Source organism: Lampetra fluviatilis, chromosome 24, assembly GCF_964198595.1.
Source record: "Lampetra fluviatilis chromosome 24, kcLamFluv1.1, whole genome shotgun sequence".
Taxonomy (NCBI): domain Eukaryota; kingdom Metazoa; phylum Chordata; class Hyperoartia; order Petromyzontiformes; family Petromyzontidae; genus Lampetra; species Lampetra fluviatilis.
This window is the reverse complement of record NC_136298.1, coordinates 993,816-1,014,966: the sequence shown is the minus strand read 5'-3', so window position 1 is coordinate 1,014,966 and position 21,151 is coordinate 993,816. Positions and strand designations below refer to the sequence as shown.

At 45.0% G+C, this 21,151-nt stretch overlaps 1 protein-coding gene across 2 annotated transcripts in view; it reads left to right on the top strand.

The window, feature by feature from the left end:
* IFT74 (intraflagellar transport 74) overlaps positions 1-21,151 on the top strand; it is a 47,127-nt gene that overhangs the window by 1,603 nt on the left and 24,373 nt on the right. For both annotated transcript variants that reach the window (XM_078867495.1, XM_078867496.1), the window contains exons 2-11: positions 706-841; positions 1,471-1,606; positions 1,911-1,959; positions 3,229-3,327; positions 3,791-3,851; positions 7,966-8,025; positions 8,606-8,667; positions 9,922-10,060; positions 13,705-13,767; positions 20,587-20,730. In XM_078867495.1, coding sequence (XP_078723621.1) covers positions 706-841; positions 1,471-1,606; positions 1,911-1,959; positions 3,229-3,327; positions 3,791-3,851; positions 7,966-8,025; positions 8,606-8,667; positions 9,922-10,060; positions 13,705-13,767; positions 20,587-20,730 — 949 coding nt within the window. The remainder of the gene's footprint in view (positions 1-705; positions 842-1,470; positions 1,607-1,910; positions 1,960-3,228; positions 3,328-3,790; positions 3,852-7,965; positions 8,026-8,605; positions 8,668-9,921; positions 10,061-13,704; positions 13,768-20,586; positions 20,731-21,151) is intronic.

Sequence of the window (21,151 nt, the reverse complement as noted above, 5' to 3'; positions counted from 1 at the left end):
TAACACTTTTCTTAACTTGAGAACATTTATTTGCGCTTGGCAAAAGAGACGATAGGAAGGAATTTCAAAGTTGGGCAGTGTGAGGAAAGGAGCAAAACGAGTAGAGACGTTCTCTCTCTTTGTGCCGATGCGTGTTCTCTCTCTGTGTATCTTTGTGATATCTGTCTCCTTATATGTCTGTCTATAGTTTTCTGGTTAGATTTTTGTTGCTATTTCTTTTATACCTGATGATGATTGCTTGTGTTGCAATCAAAACGTCGTAGTATGCTATTATTTATTTTGTTATTTTATCTTTATACGTGACTTTACCGAAAGAACCAAAGAGTAAAACGAGTAGTGTTTAGCTCTGCAGTGTGGTGAGTAAGTGAATGATTGAGTGGGTGAGTGAGTGGGTAAGTGTGTTCATGGGTTGAGTGAGTGTTGTGGCCAGCAGTATGGTGGTTAAACACAGTATGGATGGGAAAAGACTTTTCAACAAGTTCACGGGAACAGTAACCGTCGTGGTAGTAGCGATAAAAGAGTGATAAGGAGGCGACTCACCACTGCTGACTGACTGCATTGAATCGGTTAGTGCTGGATTATCAGTCGAGCTGAGTGCTTGTCGTTGAATTATATTAGGTGCAGTGAGGTTGGCACTGCCCTGACATGCATGCCGGTCACATGCGTACAGTTGTGCCGCTGGTGCTGATTGTCTCGTCCACCCAGGAGCGAGTTTCGTGCCGACACGGCGAGCGGGAGGCGGCCCGGGAGCAGCGCCCGGCCTGGGACGCGCGGGGCCCCAGGGGGGCCTGCTACACGACCCCCCACCGGGATCCGCCCCATGGCTCGTCTCGGCACTGCTGTGCGTGCCACCCGACACCGACAGATAACGCGCACCAGCAAGACGATCACCCCACACACACCGCTGTGACACGCGACACACACACACACCTGTAATGTCATCCACTCACCTGTGACACCACACACACATCCCTGTGACACCATACACACACCTGTGACACTTCACATAGCTGCGATACCACACACACACAATTGTGATTCCACACACCTGTGACACCACGCACCTGTGACACCACACACATTACCTATGACACCACACATGCACACACATCCCTGTGACACCACGCATACCAATGAAACCATATCATGTTATATACCACCAAAACACATGCTCATCATGCACCCATGCAGTGGGCTGCTGGTGCACTTGCCTGCTCACACAGTGCTGCTTCATGAGTAGGGCTGCCACTTGTCAGTCCGGAAATTGTCATCAGTGGCCTGTGTGGCAGGAAAGATTGATTTATACTGAGATCTGGTAGTTTTGTGTACATCTTTATTGCAATATATTACACAGTTTTTATAATAGACCTAGGCTGACTGAAGAATGCTGTACTGTATATAATGCTGTACTGCTATAGTACAGCCCACTGAGTCCGGTCAGACCGGCTGTGCCCTTCGCTGTGTTGGCAGATGCCGCCGGGAACAGCGGCGCGCCCAGGTACCCAAGCTCGTGGTGCTGGAGCCGGGCTTCTGGGAGCACAGATTCGCGTGGCAGACCGCCCTGTGACTCGTGAAGGCCTCAGCGGGATGAAAACAGCTTCCAAAGGTTGAAACGGGGAACCTGATTCTACCCTATAATTTTACACGATTTATTGGTTACTTTGCATTAGGTTCGCAGTTAAAAATATTTGCAAAAGATTACTTACATTTCCAAAACCGTTCACGCTGTAAACCTCATTCCTCACACTTAGATTTTGAATTAGACAACAGCTTCTACATTATCACAGCCTGGCAGCGGGTGTTGCATTTTCCGCAGAGGTGCTAATTGTCGTGATGTTATTAGTGGTACCTATGACACCACACATGATGCGAGTTAAAAAAATGCAATTAAAACTGAGCTTTGTTTCCAGGACCACAGAGGCAAATTATGGACAAGTCTTACTTCCTTGGTCAATTAAGGTAAGACTATTGAATACTGTTTACAGCAGTGTTAGTCAACTCCAGTCCTTGTTAACGCTCCACAGTACGGCTCTTCGTTATTACCAACTATCAGGTGCGTCCAGTGTCAACAAGTCAAAGTGAATCTCCTGCTCAAATGAGCATTGAGGCATCGGTGCTAATCTCCAGTTTACAGCCCTGCAGAGCCAGTGGTGTAAATTCCATATTCCAATGGCGGTTGGGTGGGTGGGGTGGGTGGCTAGTCTATACATAGGACAACCACTGTTGACTTTCGCACAAAGTGGAACTCATTTTATTGGTCCCGAAGCAGGGATAATGGGCTGAGTCAATTCCCCCCAAACCAGGATTTGAACTTGCGACCTTGACTGTGCACTGGGCGCTCTACCGCTGAGACCACCTGGCCAGTTACTCACCTGCAGTGTACAGTGGTGTGCTGTGTATATGCATACAAGAGATTGGTAATCATAGGTTAATCATGGCTGTGAGCTCTGGAGTTCAGAAACCGATGTGGAGTTTTATAAAATAAATCTGGCAGTGACCTGTTGATAAATGACATAATTGAACCATTGATATGTTTATTGATGCACGCCTGTAATCCAGCACTGTGGGCAAGGGTTGGTGGATTGCACAAATGTTGCAAAACTCCCTTATCGTGGGCATCAATGTGTCATGCCCTGGCTTGTCGGGAAAAGGCAGAATAGCAAATATGTCAATGCCACCAAGTTAAGTCTCTATGGGTTACAGTTGTCCCCTCGCACACTTCGCTTTTCTCTACGTGCTCCGGATTACTCCCACATTTAAACATGAATTAATTGGCCAATAACATCTTCATATGTAGAGGACTGCAAGGCGGGCACTTTTTGGCACCCCCTTACCACCTGGCTGCCTTTCCCGCTTGTCTGTGGTTCTTCATTGCGCCTCTGAGTCGTTCTCTCTCTCTCAGAGTAAGTGAATACTTTGTGGCACATTACAAATTCCAATTATGATGATTATGTTTACTGCCTGTTACAGTGTTAATCATGCTACTGCAACAGTTCAAGGGCCTTGAAAAAAAGGACCTCACGAACAATTGGGAGTTTGTTTTGCACGCAGTTTATACTTTCTGTGCAAGGAATTGGTAATGGGAATTCTGGTTGGAGAATCAATTGTATACATTTGCAGTAAATGATCAATCTTATTGTGGTGCAGACGTTTAGATGTGGGCACATTCCATAGTCTAATTCTTCACTGTTAATGCTAACTGATGTGATGCATGTGTGTGTGGTGCAGGAGCAAAATGAATGAGTTAATTGCTGAAAACAACAAGCTTCAAAAAGAAGTTGACAACTTTAACCAGGAGAATTCTACATACCTGGCCTATGAGAAGAGGTGAGCTCATAAACATGTTAAAGTGCCTCTGTGGTAACAGTGAGTTGTAAAATATGCTGGTAGTTCTCCCTAATGTATGTATACCCGTCATGGTATTGGCGTTATGTCACTAGATGAAGAATCCATACATTTCACAGAGCAGTGCGACAAACCACGTGTCAGAGAACGGTCCACAGAAGCGATTTTCCACAGCACCTTTGAAGGCCTTTCTGCATTACCCATTTCACAATAGTTATAATGTGTTTTTGTTCTGTGCGGTTATTGGTGACCGGGTATGAGACCATCGATTCCCCATACTGTACTAGACAACCCAGTTTTTAATCATGGGTAGTAGCTGCCCAGATTTGAACCTAAGAACCTGCAGTTCACTTACCCTCTTGAACCTCAAATTGTTACTGCATGTTTAACATTGTCAAGCACTATATATATTTTTTCATGAATTAAATTTGTTCCTTTTCAATAGGGCGGAAGTTCTGGCATCGGAGATAAAGGAAAAGCAGGGTGAACTGGCTGACTACAATATGGTGAGGTGGCATTTACAGAAGAAGAGTTGAAAATTCAGAGACTTGTAGGCCATTTAGATTTGTGAAACGTTTATCATTTTTAATGTGAGCATTCACAGCACACTGTAGTTTTATCATAATTAACGTGTGTCTAATATAGCTTTGCGGTGGTGGTGCATGCCTGTAATCCTGTACTGTGGAGTCGAGGGATTAGTGGATCGCACAAATGTTGCCAAACTCCCCGTGAGCGTCGAGGTGATGCCATTCCCTGGCTCACCAGGAAATGTGAACCCCACGTGTCCCTCGTCTGTATGGGATGGAGCTTTTCCCCCCTCGAACGTGTGGGTTTTCTCTGGGTGCTTTGGATTTCTGACATGTAAACACTCATTAATTGTCTGATAATACCAACATATATATAGAGAACTGTAGAGCTTGGGAAATTGTTGGTAGTGCCGGCTCACCGCTTGGCTGCCTTCTCACTTGTAAGTGGTCCTCTTCGTGCTTCTTGAGTCATTCTCTCTCTTTGAAGGTGAATGAATACTGTCTGCGTGACAAGTTGAAATGATATAATATAAAAATAAAAGAAAGGAATGTACTGTATATGTATTATTTATTATATTTTCTTGTTTTCTCTTTAGAAACCTAAATACCAGTTAACACGCTTATAACAAATATTGTATTTATTTGATACTGACAATGCAAGGCAACAGTGATTCATTATCCCACGACTGCTACTTATTGCGGCCTCCCTCACTGCTCTCTTGCCAGGGAGTCTAGCGCCCCCTGCTGGCGCAGTCCATTTTGACAGCCTGGGTGAAGTTATGAGTGATTCGTTATGTATGTGTAGTGGTGATACGCGCTGGCAGTAGGGATCATGTGGCAGCGCGTGGTGATTGGCTGTGTATTGGTGACGCGCGCTGACAGTGAGGGATTGTGTGGCAGCGCGGGGTGATTGGTCAACTAGAGTGGGTGCTCACATCGCGGTCCGCATAGGCTCCGTCCCCTCGGGAGCGGAGGACTATAAAAGGCGATGCGCGCGGGCGCTCGGAGAGTTGGTAACCAGTGAAGACGGAGGAGGAAGAGATAGGGCCCTGAGACCCCTAGTCCCGCTGTCCTTGTAAGGGCCGGGACCCTGTGTGGCTCAGAGGCGGGACCTTGGGACCCGCGGCCGGACGTCCGTGTGAGGGCCGGGCTGCGGGACCCAGTGGTCGTGATCCAAACCCAAGCTGGGGTGGGTCTGTAAGTTCCCCTGGAAGCTACGGGCTGGAGAGCCCGTGTGTGTGTAGCCGGGTGGAACGTGTAGCGTGAGCTGTAGTGACCACACGTGTTATTGTGGCAAAGGAAAGTGTTAATAAAGTGTGCTGTCTCCCGCCGTAATTTACAATATTACATATGTACTGAATATTAGTAAAATCACGTAGAAGGGAAATAATAAAATAATAAAAATAAAACAATCAAATTCTCTCGACGTTTCGATTTTATAGTTTTATTTTTATTATTTTATTATTTCCCTTCGTGACTTTACCCAAAGAACCACGAATATGAATCCCTGCAGTCATGAAAGCTTTAAATCGAAATTTATGTACTGTTTGTTGACCTTCTTTTGCACACTGTATGTAGCCAACCGTGTTAATCGGAGGTACTCCTCAGAGGTGTGATTAATCTTTGTTTACCCTTCTTCCCTGTACTAGTGACTTCTGTGTCACCCTCTTTACAGTGTCCCAGGAATTGAGTTGTTGCAAATAAGATGGCACAACGGGATTATTCGGTCCTTTCCAAACCTCTCGGATACAAATGATTGTAGAATGAGGTTAAAACATTCAATGGTACCACAATTTTTGTACCCAGTTTTGGAGACCGCACACTTTTTTTGTTTCTAGGTGACTGGGAGAATTATACGTATAAGAAGTCAGAAAATTAAGTGACGTAAGTCGTTTTTTTAACAAATGGATGCAATTTGAGAGGATATGGCACGAAGAAAGAGAAGCATAGACTGGGCTGTATGAGTACAATTTTAGCTTTCAAGCTCTTGTAGAACATTTGAATTTACGTGAGGCACTCACTCCTCCCAGTTGCTAGCGACTGCTTATGTACGTCATCATGTACGAGTAACTGGTTTTGGGTTTATCAACTCTCACACGCCGTAGACAAACACATTTCTTTGTTCACTATTGATGCAGGCTTTATATTTTCAGGTGTTTAGCATGAGGCTTGGAGGATTTAGGAAGTTAGACTGGTAATGTCCCATGAATAAAAGCAATCAGTTAAAATTTTGACTTAACTTTCGTGACTGCAGGAATTCATATTCTTTGGTTCTTTCGGTAAAGTCACGTAGATAGAAAAAAGAATAATAAAAATAAAGTGACTAAAAATATTACGACGTTTCGATCGCAACACAAGCGGTCGTCATCAGGAAAAGGGGTTAGCCTCTAAAGGCAAACTGTTTATAAAGGTTTGGAGATGGGCGTAGCCCAAGTGTATCAGCAGCACCAGCAGCATGAGTGGGGCAGCAATGCCAATGCAGCAGCAATGTCAATGCAGCAAAGGGCCGCCATGAAATCACTACAAAACCTGATTCCCACCACCATCCATCCCAGGAGAATTCCCTCATCAAAACGCTACACCATAGAGCTCAATGTATCTCCGACCATGAACACCTAACCAGTGAACTCAAACACATGCACCAAGCTCTCAAGGCAAATGGATATTCTGACTACACAATTTGCAAAGCCATCACCCCAACCGTGAGGAAGGAGCCATCTGAGGATCCAATCAAAACCATCACCCTGCCATACATAGCAGGGGTAACCAAAAAGATTTCCAAAATCATGAACCAACAGAAGATCCAGGTCCGATTTAACACTACGTAAAATTCGTGATCTGATCCCATCTGTGAAGGACAAGATCCCTGACATGCAATATCCCGGCATCTACAAACTAAGCTGTATCTGCGGCAGCAGTTACATTGGGGAAACTAGCGACATGTCTCGGACCGTGTTCGTGAGCATAAGGCAGATTTGAAACACGGTAGGACCAATACTTCTGCCATGGCTGATCATTATTTTAATGCGGCTGGCTCACACGAAATTTATTTATCTAAGACGATGGTACTTTGCAAGCCTACTGGCTATCACCAAAGATTCGTTCATTAAGCCATCCATATGTAATAATCCTTCTAGAGACGGCTTCGGAATCAGTCCTTTTTATTTCCACTTCCACAAATACACTTTACTCACACACTCTCCGTTGCTGGCAGACAACGGAGAGAGGGCAGACTTCACACCAAGTCCCCACCGCGCATGTGGCACCCAGAGCCCCTGTACGCGCGTGACCCTGCTCTTGTCGTTCCCAAGTCTGCTCTCGATCATTCCCTCTCTCTCTCTCTTCATCCCTTCGTCACGTGGTACCCCCCAGCCAATCCTCCATGGACAGCCTTGACCGTTCTCGATGGTTCCCTGTCAATCCCGGGACCACGCCTCTGATCCGGCTCCCCATTAGCTGGGGCCCCGAATGGCCAGGCCAATCACCCCTGCTGACATGCCGTGATCACGCCGGGGCCATGCTCCCTGTCTCAACCCTTATTGGCTACAAAGCAGGACCGGCAAGCCAATCCCCACGTGAACCCTATATGGCTGTTATTACACATATATACAGACACAGACACAATTTCCACCAAGAGGAAGGTAATAGACTCAGCAATCATTGGAAAGAGATCATCAACCACTTTGGGTCATGACTTCACTTGTGTTTTCTTGTCAATCAACCTCCACCGTCAGCAGTGTGGTGTGTGGAGCGGGGTGTAGCGATTTCCTAGTGGCCTTTTGCTGCATTGGCATTGCTGCTGCATTGGAATATAGCAATCAATTTCTGGGCCATAAATTTTGGTGGCCAAATTTCTCCATGGTTTATTTACAAGCATAGATTTGGATGTGCCAAATGCCAGCTGTCTAGCCCTTCTAGAACAGCCAAGCTGTCTTTTCACTATTTATATATGTTAGGTGTAAAAATGTTATTATGTCTCCTGAATACAGCATACCAGGTGCAGGTTTGTAAAGCGATACAAACCCAACTACTATGAGCCAGATTTGTAGCACCTATGTTAAAAAAATACATTGTTGTGTTTTTCCCCAATTAGCTGGTTGACAAGCTGAACACCAACACGGATATAGAGGAGGTTCAGCAGGAATACAACATGGTGAGTGAGGATGGCAGCCAATCACCGTTTGCACAACACAGTCAAGCCCCTGAAACACAGGTGAAGCTCCTGGAATGTGAAGCGGTTCCCCAACCTTTCAGGACCCGCGCACCACTCGCTCTCAACCTGCCAACGCTTTTCTTGCGCGCAAAACTGTGCACCAGTAAACATTTAGCAAAATGAAAATTTCTCCAAACCAGTCAAGCAATCAACAGATTCAGTCAATAGCCAGCTGTTTTGTTGATGAGTCATTCATACAACCTTACATATTTGAGCTTTGGGCAATTCCGCAGACCACTTCCCATGGCCATGCAGACCAGGGTTGGGAACCTCTGCTCTAAAACATTGCTCGAGAGTCATGAACAAAACACAAATGAAAGTAATATTTACATTCTGGTGGTGCTTTTGAGGTATTTTTTTTATTAAAATACCCTGTCCATATATTAACCGCCACATCCAATAATACAACAAATATGTGCCATTGTGCTTTATGGTCTTGTCATGTAATTCCATAGAGTGAATACATCCAGGATTCACTATGATAGGGGAGTATAAAACTTTCCCTGTGTGTGTGGGACAGCTGAAGGTACAGAATGACCGTGAAGCCCAGGGAATGGACGCCATCTTCACTGAGAGGAGAGCGTGAGTATTCATCACAGTGAACAGCACAAACCATTGTTAGCATTGCTCGCATGCTCTTTTTTAATGCACTGCTGGTGAATGACGGCCTCCGGATGCTGAGGGTCGTGAGGTTTATTTGACCCGTACTCACCATGCTGGTCTTATGGTTTGGCGAAGGCGGGGGAGCATAGATGTGGGAGCATATAAGTAAAGCACAACAAATATTTGTATTCTGTATTACCCTCTACTGGTCACCACGTAGCCCCACCAGTATACACTGCCTGTTAAGCATGGCAGTGACCCATCCAAGCACTGTCAAAGCTCAAACCGTGCTTAGCTTCTGAGATCTGCCGAGCCTAAGAGCATTGCGGTGATTGGGCAAAGGCATGACATACACTATCTCCCATTATTCACTGTACGTTTAAATCACAATTTTAGTGTAAGCACTACAACAGAGGGTTTTCAATTTTACTTAGTTTGTTGTAATTGAGAAGCATTCTCAAGTGTGGTTCAGACACCGCAGCCTTGAACAAAAAATATAGAACAAAAACTCAAAATTAGCAAAGCAGTGTGGAGAAATGCATGCTCGGAATAATATTGAGAAAGAGGTACACGTGGATTAAAGAACACACCCAGGTTCGTGACATCATCCAAACTGTTACGAAAAGTAAATGGGATTGTGCAGGATGTGTAAGCGCGAGAAGGGATGATGGACAAGAATAATAACAGAGTAGCAGCCAAGGAATGGAACACATCCGAGGGGACGTCCAAGCAGGGAGATGGAGTGATGAAATCAGTTTGTGTGCAGGTGCTTGATCGATTTTTGCATCGCGGGATCGTGAAAGGTGTCCACGGCTTGGGGAGGCCTTCATCGAGCAGTCGATTATTCATGGCCAACCATGCTCATCGGAGGTGTGATGAGAGTGTGTGTGATTTCGATTTAAAGCTTTCGGGGAGACAGCGTCTGAATGACGCTGTCTCCCCGACAGACCTGGTCTTCACCTGAGGACGGCTGCTTGCGTTGTGGCCGAAACGTCGTGAGAATTATTTTATTATGTAAAATTTTTATTATTTTATTATTTCCCTTCTACGTGACTTTACCGAAAAAAACAAGAAGATGTGTGTGCGATGTTTAGATCCAGACGTCCCACATTCAAGGTTTCTGTTAAATAAAGTCTAGATCCGAAATTGTTTTGGTAAGAGTTCATCGGCTCGTTTCTGTTTTGCGGTACTGCTCGTCACCCTTCACATGCTCCCGTTGCGGTGACTGCACAGGAAGGAGTCTCAGATGAAGGCCGTGGAGCAAGAGATCGAGCGAGAGCGCCAGGCAGCTGACGTGATTGTGCAGAACATGGCTCCCGAGCAGCAGCGCAGCTACATGGAGATGAAGGAGGCCAACGAGCGGCTCCTGCAGGTCAGCTGCATTCTCGATCCACCCCGGCCCACACAATCCATTTCACGTGACGGCGGTGGCACATGTAGCCCGTTAATCCAGCACTGTAGAGGCAGCGAGAGTTGGTGGATCATTGCACAAAAATGTCAAACACCCATCCTGTGGGCGTCGAGGATGTGCCCATACCCTGGCTCGCCAGGAGAAGGCAGTACAGTAAAATGTCCATTGCACTTCTTCCGTCTGTATGGAAAGTGTTGCCGCCTCGCACGCGTGGGTTTTCTCCTGGTCCTCCGGTTTCCTCCCACATGTAAACACTCATTATAGAGGACTGCAGAGCTTGGGCAATTATTGGTGCTGGCTGACCGCCTGGCTGCTGCCTTCCCACTTTTCTGTGGTTCTTCCTCACCCCTCTCAGTTATTCCCTTTGAGAGTGAGCAATTACTGCGCTGCACATTCCAAGTGGAAATTATTATTATTTCATCCATAATTCGCACACGCAGGTGCAATCCACCTATTTCACTGGTGTGAAAATTAAAAGCAGCTCGCATTGTAACGGTGGCTATCACAGGCAAACGATGGAATTCCTCGTCCAATAATGCCGCGATCCTTCGCTCGTTCGTTGGCAGCGGACATTCACAACATCATCCCGGTAGCCCTCACTGGCCCATCAAGCATGACATTGATGTATCACGTTGTGGCTAATCAACCTGCCATACGCAAGGAGAGAAGTTGCGTAACCGAAATCCTTCGTGTAATACGTGGCCATTTAAATTCCCCCACAATCACAGTTTAAGCTATTTATACTGCAACTTTACTTTACACCACGAGGGGTATTCACTTGCACCCTCTTTCCCCTGCATTCGATTCAAAACCTTCAGGGACCGGATTGAGGACTCTGGTGGGGTGTGGGCACAGTTTCACTCGGGGAGAGGAAGCTGTTTGCTTGTTGAATGGGAGAGAGGGCGCTGGCAAAGCTGTCACGGAGCGCATTGGGAAATGTGTTGACAACGCTTTGTAGGTGTTCGAAATTTTACTAAATAATTTGGTTGTTTCCAAACGAAGAGCTGACGTTGCTTCGAGTGATGCGCATATCTAATCTTAAAAGAGGAAGGAAGCATGAAGGTGGGGCTGAGTTTAGGCCTGGGACAGGAGCACAGCTATTGTTAACGAGCACTGCAGAGTTGCACTCGGCAGGAAGGATGTGATTGGCTACGCAAGGAAGCTGTTTGCAACAACAACTTTATCGAGGCACTGCAGCGCACCCGAAATGCCCTGCCGTGTTATCCTTCCAAACATTCCCAGCTCTCCTTAAAGGCTAAACAACTTCACTTACTGCTGCTTGTATTTTTTTTTTATAACTGCTGTCGCCAAACACAAAACTTTGGCTACTGAAATGATTTTAAGAATAGAATGCTGTAACCATGTGATTAAAGCAAAACACACTTTTAAAGCCTGGTTTGGCATAGTCGAACTGTGGAGGAAAACTTTTGCTTTCAATAATACTGTGTAGTGTTGACAGTTACCCTCTGTGATACACGGAAAAAGTATCAAATACAACACATATTGCGGGTATACTTTGTGATATTACCACTTTTTACTGACATTGGTATGGATAGATCGAGATGTCATCACGGCTCAGGCTGTTGATGCCACTACACGGCATTGCCAACGCGTTCCACCCTCCGCGCAGATCCCTCAGCTGCCGCACGGTCGACATCCAGCGATTTCCAACATTTACTCTGACAAGCCAAACCCTACCACCATCTGGTGGTGTCAGTTGTTCCCCTTGATCACTAGGCTCGTGGGAAACTGAAAACAAACCTGCGCAGTCAACATATGTCCACACATTCTTTGTGATATGTTAGTCACAAGTATTCCTGTGTATTGTAAACAGAGTAGAAACGTGCATTTATAGTATTTGGCTGCTATATATTTCCACATGATAAGCCACTTCATTGGGCTATCATTTGTGGCCAGGTCGATTCTGAAAAACAGGTATATAGCTCAGTGGGCCTTACCTGGTAAAATAAAATAGTTTATAGTTTAGTTTTATAGCCTCGGGCTAGGAATTTTGAACGAATGGGTTTGCCGTGGCGTGCAGACAGGCGGGTGAGTTGTACACGAACTTTGCTGCACCCACAGGGTGGGGCATGTTTCACCACCCATGCATCACTCCCGCTGATAAACTAGCAGGAAAATTGAGATGTGCCAACGTGGCCTTGGCCTTTTCCTTTCATATATAATACAGTATTTGAACGGTGAGTGCTGGAATTACTAATTTCTTTGTTGGTGGTATACACCGCTGAGTGTAATAACGCTACAAGGGAAGTGCGTTTTTTGTTTTTGCCTTTAACGCGGTGGGAGAAAGCTCTCCGTGAACAGAGTTGGGTGGCTGGGGTATGGGCTGTGAAGAAAGTTGTAGCTGAAAGGAAGGTGCAGACAATGCGGTGGAAGGAAGCACTGAATATCTCTGTCCGACAGTAGAGGAGGAAAGAGTTCATCTCAGCAAACACTGAGGGGAAACCTTGGGGACAAAATTCCACACGGGCCTGCAAATCCTGCCTCTCGGCACCTTCCTCTCTCTGCCTGACCCCTGGCGAGGGCCACTTCCTCCCTCCGCTGCCATTATTTCCTGATCCACAGCTCACCAAGGCAAACGAGGCACTTGCACCTCACGTGTGACCCGTTAAGGCTGCCACGCATGTGAATTACGGCGGTTTGTACCCCACGTAAAACTGGCCTGGTGGCTCAGCAGTACGGCGAGTGGCTTGCAGTCGTTAGGTTGTGGATTTAAAATCCAGGTTTGTGGGGTTGACTCAACCCGTCATCCATCATCCTTCCTGGATCAATAAAACAATAACGTTATGGATAGACTCACCCCTGACAATGTAATGTTGAATTTAGACCACTGGCTGAGGGTTGTAAACAGGAGATGAGCACCAATGCTTCAATGCTCACTTGAGCAGGAAATCACTTTGACTTGGCTTTATGTGTGTGGAACCATCGTGATTGTGTGCGCGAGTACGTGAGTAGAGTATCTCACATCCCGGTTTGCGTGCGCTGCTCCTTTTGTGGCTCTGCTTGTGTACCTTGTATTTGTGACATGGATTATAAACGTGGACACTAACAAATAAAATCAAACAAAGCTGAGAAGTGCTGAAAGAAGCATTGGACAGATGCATGCTTGGAATTACACTTAAAGACTGAGAGCTAGCACATTCATCAGATCAAACTCCAATCACATTGACACTTCAGTAAAGTAAGCGTGGTTGGGGAGGACATGTCGCAAGAAAGGATGATGGCCGATGGGGACAAGGCTGGTGACAGAATGGCAGCTGAAGGAGGGAACCTCCTCCGAGAGGACGACCAATCAAGTAGACGGAACGATATCAGCCCACGTGCGGGAGCAAGATGGGTTGTGGCATCACGGAACTGTGATGTGGAGAGGCTTCCTCCAGCAGTGGATAAAACATGTTTGATAATGATCACTGAGAATAATTCACTATTGTGATCGTTGAGATTTTGTATAATATTGTATTTTTGCACTTGAAGGCTTATGGTGTGGAGAAATAAAGAACTTAGAAGGCATAATAGCACAACGAGTTTCAGTCGCGCGTGTACATGACGGGCTTAATGCTGATGTGTTTTATATTTGTTTCTTGCAGGAGCTTGAGGCCAAACAGCAAGAGTTGGATGACCTCTCTGCGAAGAAGTCATCTTTGGAAGCGGTTAGTTATTCCCCTTGACCACTGGGCACCTTGTAGCTCGTGTACCTGCCCGGTGTAAACGTAATGCTTACCGTGTCACGTGCCCACAGTGAGGACAGTAGTGGCCAACGCACAATTGTTGGCGTGCTCTAATCTTACGGAGCAAAACTTGTGAGTATCTTTTATGCATTTGTTGTTTTCTCTTGTTGAGTACGAATGTTCAGGTCACGTTACCAACAAGTATATATGTGTTCTTGTTTCTTTCGGTAAAGCCACGTAGAAGGGAAACAATAAAATAATACAAATATAAAAAACAATACAATTTTATTATTTTATATTTTTATTGTTTCCCTTCTACGTGACTTTACCGAAAGAACCAAGAATATGAATCCCTGGAGTCACGAAAGCTTTAAATAAAAAAGTATGTATGTGTATATCCTTTATTTAAACCAGGTGAGCACCCACTGATTTATCCTGACTAACTACCATGCACATGAGACAATCCTCTTCACTAAACTGTTTCCGTTCATCCTTTAAAACAACCAATCTCTTCTCCCTTGCCCATGTATGTGTAATGTAGCACTCAGAGACGCTGCCTTGCTTAAGTTATATATTTATTATATATTACAGTCCACCCGACTCGATGACGTGTCTCCAGGTGGACACAGGTTGATTCTACACAACTGGGTGACTACGTAGCTGATACGCGACGCTCGCTATATAGCCGACTGACTCTACAGGAGCCGTGATGTAGTAGCCACAGCGAAGATATAGAACTTCTTCCCCAGCCTTCCAAGATGATGAGGGCGATCCACCGTGATGACCGCGACGACGGTGCGGACCACGACTCCCCACAGCCGCCTCGAGTCCCGCTCCGCGCTGCCTTTTATTTCCCTCGGCTCTGCCATGCCCCTTATCCCAAACTCTCTCCTTTGCCTCACAATAACACCCCGGGGGTTCCATCTCTACCCCCCGCGTTGACTCCTCAGCCTGTTACCTCACTGGACCCCTGCCTGTCCTCATCGCTGCAATCCTTATTTACGGCCACAAGGCCCCATACTGTCCTTACATATGTATGTTGAACTTTCTTTCGCATCGTACGTAGCCAATGATGCTAATCGGAAAGTTACTGCTACTCCCTAACCTCCACCCCCCAGCTACAACCAGTCCTACCCCAATGCCTATCACTTACCCCTATTACTACCCCAACTCCTATCACTTACCCCTACCCCTATAACTACCACAACCCCTGTCACTACCCCAACCCCTATCGCTTACCCCTATCCCCTATTACTACCCCAACCCCTGTCAGTTTCCCCTAAAGCTATCACCCCTACCCCTATTACTACCCCAACTCCTATCACTTACCCCTACCCCTATTACTACCCCAACCCCTATCACTTACCCCTAACCACTATTACTACCCCAACCCCTGTCACTACCCCTATCACTACCCATACCCAAACCCCTCCTCAAAACACTCCCACATATTCTCCTGTCACCATAACTACATCACCACTTTTAATAACACAACTCTTTATTGCAAGCACTATCTTATCTACAATTGTATAATTCTTGCAAAGTGCCTTGGAATAAGGCGCAATATAAATCTATGTAAGATAAGATTAGTAGGTTACTCTTCCGTGAACATCACTTTTTGATTCTGCTAACAATGTTGAGGACTCGGTTATACCAGGATGACTTTCATGTCATCCACACTGCTAAAATACTACAACACAGATCACGACAACTCATCCTGATCACCCACCCACTCGCTTGCTCACTCATAACAACATTCCTCGGCTCATTAGGGATTCTGAGTTTTTCACTTTCTCAATTATGTCCTAAAATGCAGCTATTTGTACAGGATTTCCCTGTGACATAAGATTTTAAAACCCAATTTGTTGTCCGATTGGATCACTCTGCAAATATGATTATCTTTTTTCATTGTTCATTTCATTGGAATTTCTAGAGTTGTTATTGATATTGTTATTATCAGATTTCTATTTCCCTTATATCTCTATTCGTGAGTGTAGTTTTATTTGTATGTCCAGCGCTTTGAGATACTTCAGTATGAAGGCGCTTTATAAAATGGAGGTTATTATTTTTCTTTTTGCTTCTTACCTTGCACTACTTACCTTTGGCATTCCCTCCCATCATTTATTTTCCCCCAAGTTCTTATAATTCAAGAACCTTGTTGTCTCTTACTATAATAACTTTAACGGTGCCGTTTGTTGCTGGCTGCTTGACATTGTGGGCCTTTCGACCTGTGCTCAGCAACCACTCATCCCGTTTCAACAAACGGTAAATAAAATGTAACATTGTAATTCAAGCTAACCCGCAGAGGAAGGGTAGGTCGGTTACCTACAGAGCGTAGTCAATAGCAACGGGTAAGTATATCCGAGTAACTCACTCCAAGCTGAGTTAACCAACCCTCAGTGAGGCGGAGGTCGCTTACTCTGATGCTGTGTCAAAAGCACCTGACAAGATAAAAAACCAAGGCACTTATTCTGAGCTGGGGTAATCAACCCCCAGGGCAGGGTAGGTCAGTTACTCACAGAACACTGTCAATAGCAAGACATAAATGTAACTGAGCAACTTGACTTTCAACCGGGGAGACTGTCCATCAGGGCGGTGGTCACTCATTCAGATGAACTGTCAATAGAACCCGACAAGATATCAAACCAAGCAACTTATTCTGAGATGGGGTTCACCAACCCCCTGGGAGGAATATGTCGGTTGGACACTGGGCTCTGCAGATGTTGATGGGCATGTGGGAACTGAGTTACCTACTAATTTAATTAATCTTATTAAAATACACTTCACTAAAATCATAATGAAAGTAAACAACTTGAGCCATTTAGACTAAACCAATTGATCATTGATTATATCAATGTATCAATCTGCTCAATAAACTTCAGTAATTCCTCATAGTGTTTATACTCATGATACTAACTAATCCTATTAACCAATTAACACTTTACTAGAATCACAACAACATTAAAATTACAGCTTCATTTCCAACGCAATACACCTTAATATGATTAATAATAGCATAACTGTTAAATAAATGCACTTTATAATGCTAATATGACCTGCCCATCATAACCAATCACCTGCCAATCAATGCTAATTATTAAACTGGATGATGTCATGGCACCTACTTAAGGACCTGGATCAGGAAGCTCTTTCATGTGTGATAGAGCTGAGCCTTTGTTATCACCTGATGATGATAGATGTAATATCCAGCGAAACATATATCGAGAGAAAATTTCTAATTGTATTTGTTTTTCAACATTCCCATGTTGCTGATAAACCAAGTCAATTGCCATATTTGCCCTCGGAACAACTGAATTTGATTGGCTCTGTTGGGCGGTAGAGGGTTATAGTTAAAATGTGGCATTGTACTGACACGATCTAACCCAACAGTAACTAACCGTGAATCATATTTGTCAATGTGATATTCGTATAAGCATTAATCTATTAGGCTACATCACATGAACAGAATGAAGCATTGATAACCAAAAAACAGATAACACAAAATATTAATTAATTTCAAGTACAGTAATATACATTTAAGCTGTGGAGTACACTATTGTTTAAGAGGAATTGTATTGGCAATGACTAACCAATTAAAACTTGATTTTATACAGTGCCATTCACACAAGGCCTCACAACGCTTTACGTAAAATAATGCAAGACTGAACAAATAAAACTGAATGAAACCCTCGATAGATAAAAGCATAAACAAATGACACTGAATAAAATTAAAGAATGTAAAAGGCACAGGACCTACACGGACGGGTGGTATGCAAGTGAAGACAAACACGTTTTAAGATGGGGACCTAAAAGACTCAACCGACTTGAGAGTCCCCAACGCTCTGTGAAGAGCGTTGCTCTGCAGATGAAGAGGAGGCAGCTGCGCCTGGCTGCTGCTGAACGCTCTGTCGCCCACTGATCCCACGTGTGGCAAGGCACGCACAGGTGCCCAAGCAACACATTTGATTTCCTATTAGAGCCGCCTGGGAAGCAATTGGATTTTTAATATAAGAGAGAATGCTTCAAGGTAAAAAGGCCAATTTCCAAATATAGTCTTTAACCTTGGGACGTAACTTTTTTGCACGGCTATATATGCTTAGGAGTTGAATGCTAATATTGAGGTCTACTAGCCACGAGATGGCTTCAGCAGAAAGTTCGTGTCGTTTTTCTCTTCATTGAAGGAGAGCAGGCTACAGTGGGTTACTATACGGTGGATAGTTTGGGTTGCATAGCCACAGTCGCACTACTGTGGATTGTTTTTAATATTCCATTCATGAAGGAGATGTGCAACATCGGCCTGTAGATGTTCTGATGCGGTTGATGGTTCATCCGTGGCTTCGAAGAATGGTAAAGCCATAACATAGGAATTTTAATGGACATTTAAATGTGGAATTGACTATAGATTTTGTGGTATCGTCTCAGTATATATTTTTTTACACAGTTGCTCAGCACAGGTCCCGAAGGCCCAAAACATCATTCGGCCCACCAGCAACAAACAGCACTTGTGGAAGTTGTAAAAGATCTGTAAGAGTGTAACACGTTTCTTGAATTGAGCAATATTATTATAAATATTGTGAATAGCTTGGGGAATAGAGCCGACGATGGGAGGGGATTCCAAAGTGGGAGCAGTGTGAGGGCAGGAGCAGAAATGCCTTTAAAAACAAACCCAGTGCGTATTTCTTCGTATCGACAATGGAAGGAAACAGTCACAATATAGGAGATTGCAATGATGGGCAAAGTTGTTCTCATTGAGAATTAAGTGTGAACCGGAATGCAAAACCAGTCCAGACTAGTCATAAAAATGTAACTTATTTATGAAAAAGAGCCGAAACCTACTTTGATAGATATTTATGATATATGATATTTATAATTCCCTCATCAAAACACTACACCGTAGGGCCCGTTGCATCTCCGACCAGCACCACCTAGCTAGTGAGTTGGAGCACGTACACCAAGCCCTCAGGATGAACGGATACTCTGACTGTACAATCCACAAAGCTGCCTCCCCAGCGATGGGGAGACAACCTTCTGAGGAGCCAACCAAAACCATCACTTTGCCATACATAGCAGGCGTTACCAAAAATATTTCCAAAATCTTGAACAAACACAGGATCCAGGTTCGTTTCAACACAGTACACAAAATCCGTGATTTAATCCCATCTGTAAAGGATGTGATTCCTGCCATGCAGTACCCTGGTGTCTACAGACTGAGTTGTGGTTGCGACAACAGCTACATTGGGGAAATAATACGGACCGCGTTCGTGAACACAAGGCAGATCTGAAACACGGTAGGACCAATACATCGGCCCGTTGCTGATCATTGTTTTAACGCTGTGGGCTCACACGAAATAGATTTTTCCAAAACGGAGGTACTCTGCAAACCTACCGGCTACCTTCAGAGATTTGTTCATGAAGCCATCCAGACATATATAGACACAGACACAACTTCAACCGAGATGATGGTTACAAACTGAGCACTCATTGGAAGGTCGTTATTAACCAGGTAAAGTCTTAACTGACTGTGATGTTTCCATCCTACCTGCCTATGTCAGCTGTTATTTCATGCTAATCTCTCACATTACATAGCCACTTCCATACCCAGTTACATGCTATTTTTTCACATTAACATCACTAGACCCAGCCACTTCTGTATGACCCTTGGGCTACACCCATTTCAAACCTTTTAAAAACAGTCTGCATCAGCAGCAGACCATGCTTTCAAACCTGATGACGGACTCTTGAGTTGCGCCCGAAACGTTGTGATTTACTTTATTTTATACCTACGTGACTTTACCGAAAGAACCAAAGAGTATAGATATTTATGAGGTTTTATATACGTGTTAAAATTTGTTAAACGTCTTTTCAAGTCCCATCACCACAGTCATGTGTTTTTTCCAGTATAACGGGGCTGTTGTGGAGAGAGTAGAGGATTTCCCATACCTGGACAGTGCTTATGATCAGCTCTGTTTTCACTTCGAATCAATCGGGATCGCATATTTTCATTTGCTCTGTAATGCTGTGTGGAAGCTCCCTGTCCTATTGCTCCATATGAAGCTCAGGGTCTTCTCAGCCACAGTTATGCCCTCTCTTCTTATGTTAGAAAAATGTTGACTACTTTAGAGGAACAGCTTGCGACATTCAGACTGGCCTACTTGCGATTCATCCTGGGTTTAACCAGGCCGGATTGTCTGAGGAGCTCACAAACCTTAGAAAGGTCTTGACATCAGTGAGCTCCTCCAGCAGGCGAGGCTGCATTGGTTGGGTCATGTCGTCCACTTGCCCAGCCATCCCAAGCAGCTTCTGTTTGACCAGATCGGGGGTGCTAAATTGGCGCGACACACGATATGGGGCTGATTAGACTTGTGCCGATGACTGGTATCAGCGTTGTCGGAGATCAGCCTCTGAAGGAGGCTTGTTTGTGGAGGGCACTAATGGACAGTTGGAAGATTTGCCCTCCAACAACAGCGGGGGGCAAAGGAGTGACGTTCAACGAATGGAACTCCAGGGGTCACAGGAGGGAGCACAGGTGGTGCAGTCACAACTCCTCCGTCTGTACCATGACCTGCCAGCGAGCCTTCCACACTCCACACAACAGCCTCACAGTGCACCTAGTCTGGCACAGGCGCTGTGCTGATGTCACCACCACTTAGTGGTGAATAACTGCTGTTATAGTGTGGTGCTGGCCACCCACTCCTTTGTGTGCTTGTGCCGGCCTTCATAGGTGCTACTCACAACAGTACTTGCCCCAACAGTCTATTAAGGCTATACGGGGGATCTTTGTCTTTGTTTTTTGTTTGACAGAGCATGGCAAGCACCCCCCTGAAGTTGGAGTGCGTGGCGCTGTACGGGAAGCTGCGGGAGGTGGAGGCGAAGCGCAATCAGATGCAGGCCGAGGATCAGGCCATGCTGACCCCTGAAGAGGAGAGAGAGCGACTGCTCAAGCAGGTGTGTTTCATTGAGCATTCATTATTTATTTATCTGCTTTTGCGTGTGTGCTCGCTGACAGCACTTGCCCCAACAGTCTGTTAAGGCTATATGGGGAATCTTTGTCTTTGTGTGTAGCCAAAGTCTGAGTGATTTATTTCTCAAATGAACATTGAGGTGCCCCTCTCTCGTTTACAGCCCTGAGCCAGTGGTGGAAATTCCACATTCCTATGATGAGGACGAGTCTGTACAGGACAACCGCTGGTGATTTCCCCAAAGTGGTGCTAATTTTATAGACCCCGGAGGGAAGGATGATGGGCCGAGTCAACAGCCCAACCAGGAATTGAACTCACAACCTCCCGAATTGAACCACCTGGCCGCAGAGAGAGTAATAAATGAATGTCTGCTCAACGATGCTGATAATTATTTTTTATGTATTATA